At 68.7% G+C, this 6,664-nt stretch overlaps 1 protein-coding gene across 1 annotated transcript; it reads left to right on the forward strand.

Annotated features, from left to right (window-relative positions):
* Positions 1–538: 538 nt before the first annotated feature.
* Positions 539–6,483, forward strand: TMEM240 (transmembrane protein 240). The gene is made up of 4 exons (XM_047083456.1): positions 539–595; positions 956–1,062; positions 5,384–5,592; positions 6,116–6,483. The coding sequence occupies exons 1-4, from the start codon at positions 539–541 to the stop codon at positions 6,262–6,264; spliced, it is 522 nt and encodes a 173-aa protein (XP_046939412.1). The 3' UTR covers positions 6,265–6,483.
* Positions 6,484–6,664: the final 181 nt, after the last annotated feature.

Below are 6,664 nucleotides of genomic sequence, written 5' to 3' on the forward strand. Positions count from 1 at the left end.
GGCAGGTACTTGCTGGAGGAAGTCGGGGTGCCAACCAACCTGCCTGCGGCCCGGCGACCCGGGAGGAGGGGTCTTCAGTTGAGCTCCGGGGCGGAGGGTCCGGGAGGGCGCAGGGCCCTCCCCAGGAACGACCGGTCCGGTCGGGACTGGCCAGACGGGGACGAGATCCCGCCCTGCGGTCCCCGGGGAGGGGTCCGGCCGACGGCGCGGGGCGGGGCGGGGCGGGCGGGCGGCGCGGCCCCTCCCGGGAGGCGGGCGCGGAGGGCGGGCAGGCAGCGGAGGCCGGAGCGGCGCCGAGCGCGCGGAGGGAGGAGGCCGAGGGCGGAGCGGAGCGCGCGGGCGCGGCGAGCGCGGCGGCCGGGCGGCCGAGCGACCCCGGGAGCGGCCGCGTCCCCTGCCCGCCCCGCCCCGCGCCTCCTCCCCGGCGGGTGCGCGGCGGGCTGACCTCTGCGGAGGCGGCGGGGGCCCAGCATCGGGCCGGGGCCGGGGGGGCGCCGGGGCCGGGGGGCGGCGCTCCGGCCCGGCCCGGCCCCGCCCGATGTCCATGAGCGCGAACACCATGATCTTCATGATTCTGGGGGCGTCGATCGTGATGGTGAGCGGAGGGGCTTCCCGTGCGCCCGCGCCCGCCTCCCGCGCCCGCGCGCCGCCTCCCCCACCTCCCGCGCCTTGTTTACCGGCCCGCGCGGCCTGCGCTCCCCTCCCGGGCTGCCCCGCGCTCCCCATCCCCGGCCTGCGCTCCCCATCCCGGGCTGCGCCGAGCTCCCCCTTCCGGGCCTGCTCTCCCCATCCCGACTGCCCTGAGCTCCCCGATTCTGGGGCTCCCCCGGGCACCCCTACCCCCTGGCCTGCGCTCCCCCACCCTCAGCGCGCCGCACCCCTGTCCCCCAACCCCCGCCCCGGGGCCCCGGCCAGGCCCCGCTCCTCGGCGCTGACCGGTCATGGGCTCTTCCAGGCCATCGCGTGCTTGATGGACATGAACGCACTGCTGGACCGATTCCACAACTACATCCTCCCGCACCTGCGGGGCGAGGACCGCGTCTGCCACTGCAACTGTGGCCGGTGAGTCCGCGCCCGGTTGGGCACACGCGTGATCACACATGTGCGGCGGCGGCGGCGGCGGCAGGGCCCACTGGGGCGCAGGCGAGCCCCAAGCGGGCCTGGCTGCAGGACTGCGCTAGGCCCGCGGGGGGAAGGACTAACCAGCCTCCGCCGGGCACCTGGGGATTGGCCAATCGCTTTCCAGCAGGGGGAGCATGCCCGGGTAGTCAGGACCCCCTCCCAAAATGCCTTTAGAGAAAGGGCCTGTGCCAGGGCGATGAGCGGAATGGGCCCGGGGCCTCCGGGTCCAGGGCCTGGAAGCCAGGAGGGCGACAGTCCAGTCCTGTGTGTCAGGAAGGATCCTGCGCACGGCCGTGCCCACAGAGTACACCATCCTCCCCGGGCCCTGCACTAATGTTCGTGAACTTTCCTGCGAGCCAGGTACGGGGAAGTGCAGAAGGTCAAGGTGGGCAGACCATCTGGTCCCACCCTCTCCTTAAACAGAGGAGGGACTGGGGGAGAGCTGGGTGTGGCTTGCTCAAGGTCATTCAGAGAGGGATGGGAGAGCCCAGGCCCCCACATCCACCGTGTGAACGCCCCCATTCTGTGCACATGTAGTAACGGAGTCTTCCTGGCCATGCATGTTTGTACGTCCATGTACAAAATAAACATCTTCTCATGAGACGCGCATATGTGTACTGTCTGTGCATATACATGTGCGTACACATAGCACACGTACACATTCGCATGCACGCCATCCCCACAGGAAGCCCTCTTGCCGGGGCCAAAAAAAGCAGAAAGATGCTCGGGTGGGTAGAGACTCGCCCAAGGTCACACAGCTAGTAAGGGACAAGGGGCGTGGGCCCAGACGCTGTGTTCCTCACCCTTGTCCTGTACTTCTGCTCCACGGACATGTGTGCGCACACAGTGGGTGTGGGGGGTTGTGTAAGAGAGGGTAGTTTCATGCCTCACTAAGCATGCCACGTGCCCGTGGGTGCAGACCAGTGTGTGGAAAGCAGAACACAGACGTCCAGGAAGGTAGAGAGGGGCGTGTAAATGACCCCCACGTGTGCTGGCCAAGAACCGTCAGAAGCGTTTGCTGGGCGGGTGGCTACTCTTTCCCAGAGATCCCTGTGTTCCTTCCCGGTGCACGCGGCCCCAGGCTAAGGAAAGGCACAAGGTCAGCCCCACCGCCTCCTAAGACAGCCACGGCCACGCGTGGGTATGAACCGGGGCGGTCTTGAGACCCTCCCGGTGGCTGGCAGTGTGCGCCCCGTGAGGCCCGGGCTCCGAGCTCCATAAACGTCAGGAATGCACATTTTACGTGTGTGTGGGCTATCGTGTTACGACCAGCGTGTAAGTGCCTGTGACCTCCTGCCGAGGGCCCGTCTGGGCAGACGGGCTTTGCTTTCCGAGCGTATCTGCCCAGGGTGTGTGTGCGCGTCACACGTAGCGTCCGGAGTCAGGTAAAGCCAGTGCCCACGGAGGTGCGGCTGGAGCTCCTGGTCCCGTGTGTGCAGGTCAGCGTGTCTGTGGGTGCAGAAGACATGGAGAGTCACACCCGCCGCAGTTTCCGGGTGCGCATGTCCACGTGTGTGCTGTGTACACATCACCTCATACGGGATATGTAAATTCAGTGTACAGCGTGGTACGTGTGGACGCCATGTATGTGGACGCGCGGCACGTGCGGATCATGCATACGGTGCGGCAAAGCAGGTGCTCCATGTGGGCGCGGCGAACGTGTCTGCAGAGAACAGTTTTGCACGCGAGGGATCCGTGTGTAAACCGCGCACACGAGCCGCCACGGCGGACTCCCCGTGTGCAGTGAGCAGGCCGCACACCCACAGAGGATGGCTGTGTGCAAAACTGAGTGCATGCGCACGTCCATGTGATACGCACCGTGCTCGTGCCCGGGCAAGCATGCACATGCACAGCGGAGCTCGTGGCCTGAACCCCCGTATACACGCCACGTCCTGTGCATGTGGCCGGCGTGTATACACAACATGCATCGGACCGCAGGCAGACACAGGCAGCATGCGTGGCCCAGACAAGACCCATGTGTGTACACATCGTGAAAACACGTGGGCACACGGGAGACCCGAGCCCCTGTCCCCAGGGGCCTGACTTGGAGGAAGGAGGAGGGCAAGGGGCAGGGAGGAACCCCAGAGGCCAGGCCAGGGCTGGGGGCACAGGTTGTGACCTCTGACCCCCTGGAGGTCCCGAGCCACCAGGGCTGGTCGGGGCCCTGGCCTCACCCTGCTCCAGGGCACCGGGGGCGTCTCTGGCTTCCGTGGCAGCTTGGTCGTCAAGCTCCCCGCCTTGGCCGGCTGCGTGTCCAGGGGCCCGAGGCAGCATGCCGAGGAAGGCCCTGCCGGGGGTCTTAGGCCCGGAAGGCTGGGTAGAGCAGAAGGCGACCGTGCCGCTCCCTGTTAACAGCCCCGGTGCAGCCTGCCCGGCCCGGTGCGTCCCAAGTGACGGGCACCTCGAAAGGGTCACGAATCTGCTCCTGGGCAACCGGCAGCGGCTGCACATTCCGGGTGGTGATTAACAGTCTTCCGCCACTTATTGGTGACTCATGGTGGCTCCTGACAGACTGTCAACAGAGGAGCAGGGCCGTCCTTGCTGACTGACTCCGGGCTGGTGGCCCCTGCTGCTCCGTGGGGCTGTGGCCGAGGCCCCGCCACTGGGACCACTCGGGACCTGCGGAGCGGGATGGCCTCCGGGAGTTCCCAGGAGGAGCAGGAAGGGGTGTGAGCAGAGGCCTGCCCACTGCCATCCCTGCTGGGCTGCTGCCGGGAGGAAGGCGCTGTGTGGCCGCCGCCGCCGCCGCCGCCGCCGCCGGTGCAGGGACATCAGCAGGGAGGGAGCAGCAGGGACCTGTGATCAGGGAAGAGCGGTGCGGTTTCTGGTTTCGAGACGGTCCCTCTGGGGGGCAGCGAATATGGCCAGTCAAGAGGTTGGGGTGGGGAACAGGGACCCGTGTTGGCTGAACACCGGCGGAGGTGCCAGTAACTGAGGGGAGGATGGGGAGGGGTTTGGGGAGGGAGGAGCTATTTTTAGGTGTGCGTTTGAGGTGTCTGTAGATCCCACGTGGAGACGCCACACAGGCAGCTAGAGCTCAGAACAGACGTGGGGGGCAGCGGGGACTTCAGGGGGGTGGGGCTGGAGAGTTGGAGACCAGCAGAGGGCCTCGAGGAGGAGGGCCACCGGGAGAGGTGGCCTCCTGGGCAGAAGGGCCCCAGAGTGGTCCCTGCACTGCCAGGCAAGAGAGAGGGCTGCAGCCGGTGAGGATGACAGGGGCCAAGGGGGGGGGGGCCCACGGTCCCTCTCCTGGGCTCTCCTGCAGGCCGAAGCAGAGGTGGGAGTGGGGACGGGCCTGGGTCGTCCTGGGTGCTTATCTCCAGGATAGAGCTGCCTGACCCAGGACCTCGGGAGCCCCAAGGGCTTCTTGGAGGAGGAGGGAATCCAGACAGGCCCGAGGCTGGAGAGAGCCTTGTGGGGAGAGTTCAGAGTTCCGCAGAGGTAAGCAGGGCTGCAGTTCAGAGGGCTCAGCGGCCCCGGGCCTGGCCAGTTGAGGGAAGGGGGGCTGAGAAACACCGCACAGACCTTGGTAGACGATGGAACACGTGGGAGGGAGCCCCGGACAGCTGGAACATCCCAGGAGCAGCCGAGCAGGGCATAGACGTGCGGCTCCGAGGGGACACCGGCCGGCAGGAGAGCTCCCCCAGGAAAGGGGGTGGGAGATGGACACCCGGCAGAGCCCCGGGAGCCTCCCCTCCCGGCACAGAGAACTGAGGAAAGGGAGGTGCCCGCAAAGGGTGGAGAAGGAAGACCAGAGGCCCAGAGCAGGGCTGACCCACTAGGCTCTCCGCAGAGAAGGTAATGAAAGGACATAGCGAGTGGGAGGGGAGGACAAAAGAATGGACCCCTAGGAACCAGCAGGCCCCCGCATCCGGCAAGTGGGCTGTGACCCTGCCACCAGATGGGGACACCGTGACCGGGGCCTTCGCACTGGAACAGCTTGTTCACCTGCGCTGTGTTCCCGCGACCCCCGCAGGGTTGCCTCTGAGCCCCGGGGCAGGAGGAAGGAGGGTGATACGAGGCGCAGGCACATCCCTGGCCAGGCGCGGGGCTTCCCTCTGACCCCTGGCCTCGCACACTTCCACCCTCTGGGCAACCTCCGGCCGGGTGACTGGGCCCTGGGCGAGTCCGCTGGCCCCCTCCTGACCTCAGCTCCGCTCAAGGGCTGCTTCTAAGACCAGCGGGGCGAATGGGTGCCGCTTACCGCCGGGGTCGCTGCCCGCCCCGCGGGAGAGGTGCCAGCCCGCCCTGCCGCCCCCAGGCACCACATCCACTACGTAATCCCTTACGACGGGGACCAGTCGGTGGTGGACGCCTCCGAGAACTACTTCGTGACAGACAACGTCACCAAGCAGGAGATCGACCTCATGCTGGGGCTGCTGCTCGGCTTCTGCATCAGCTGGTTCCTGGTGTGGATGGACGGCGTCCTGCACTGCGCCGTGCGCGCCTGGAGGGCCGGCCGGCGCTACGGTGAGTGAGGGCGGCCCCACCCCCCCGCGACCCCGCCTCCACCCCAACGGCCACGAGACCACGCCCACTCCGCCCTCTCCGGCTCCGCCCGACGGCGCCCCGCCCCCGACAGACCACGCCCACCGAGCCCTCCCTGGCCTCGCCCCGGCCAAGACCCCGCCCCCATCCTCTCCCTCGCCCGGCCACGCCCCCGCCCACCGTCCGGCCACGCCCTCACAAGGCACCGCCCTGCCTCAGCCGCGCCCCGCCCAGGTCATACCCCCACCGCCCGGCCACGTCCTCACAAAGACCCCGCCCTCTCTCAGCCGCGCCCCGCCCAGGTCATACCCCAGGCCGGCCACGCCCCTCAGGAGACCCCGCCCGCGCCCCGCCCCGCCCACGCCCCCCGAAAGGACCCCGCCCACTCGCCCTCTGCGTCTATCCCTGGCCCCGCCCCGCCTATGCTTTTCCTCGGCCGCGCTCCCGCTCCCGCCCCGCCGCGCCTCCGACCCGACCGCGTTCTGACACCGCCCCTGCCCCGCAGACGGCTCGTGGACCTGGCTGCCCAAGTTGTGCAGTCTGCGGGAGCTGGGCCGGCGGCCGCACAGGCCCTTCGAGGAGGCGGCCGGCAACATGGTGCACGTGAAGCAGAAACTCTACCACAACGGCCACCCGAGCCCGCGGCACCTCTGAGCCGCGCGCAGGACTCGCGGGGCCTTCGGCCAACGCGCCCACGCACACGGGACTGGACGGCCGCCCCGGGCCAGGGCGCCCGCCGGGCGTGTCCAGCGGAAGGTGCTGTCTCCTCTTCTTTTTATAAAAGGGGGTCGGGGCGGGGCAGGCCGCCGGCCTGGGGACAGAACCCCGGCCGTCCGGCCGCATAGGGCGCGGGGGCCGGGACGGCGGGCCCCGAGCGGGGGCGCGCGAGGGGCGCGGGCACCTGTACGGGCGGCCGGGACCACCACCTCGCCCCCGCGCACTGCAGACTCGCTTGCGCCTGGGCTGGGACCACGTCTGTTACTTAAACCCGGCTGCTCCTCGGGGCCAGTTCCGGCAGAGGGAAGCGAAGCCGGGAGAGGGTCTTGACAGGGAA

Source organism: Lynx rufus, unplaced genomic scaffold (assembly GCF_022079265.1).
Source record: "Lynx rufus isolate CCGP_SWC_20201006 ecotype Redwood Valley unplaced genomic scaffold, mLynRuf1.p SCAF_2, whole genome shotgun sequence".
In the NCBI taxonomy this organism is placed as follows: domain Eukaryota; kingdom Metazoa; phylum Chordata; class Mammalia; order Carnivora; family Felidae; genus Lynx; species Lynx rufus.

What these genes read in the sequence shown, in the direction of transcription:
- TMEM240 (XM_047083456.1), top strand. Translation starts at nt 539, where the DNA reads ATGTCCATGAGCGCGAACACCATGATCTTCATGATTCTGGGGGCGTCG. An exon ending in TGGGGGCGTCGATCGTGATG is followed by an intron (nt 596 to 955) that starts GTGAGCGGAGGG and finishes GGGCTCTTCCAG; the next exon opens with GCCATCGCGTGCTTGATGGA. An exon ending in TGCCACTGCAACTGTGGCCG is followed by an intron (nt 1,063 to 5,383) that starts GTGAGTCCGCGC and finishes TGCCGCCCCCAG; the next exon opens with GCACCACATCCACTACGTAA.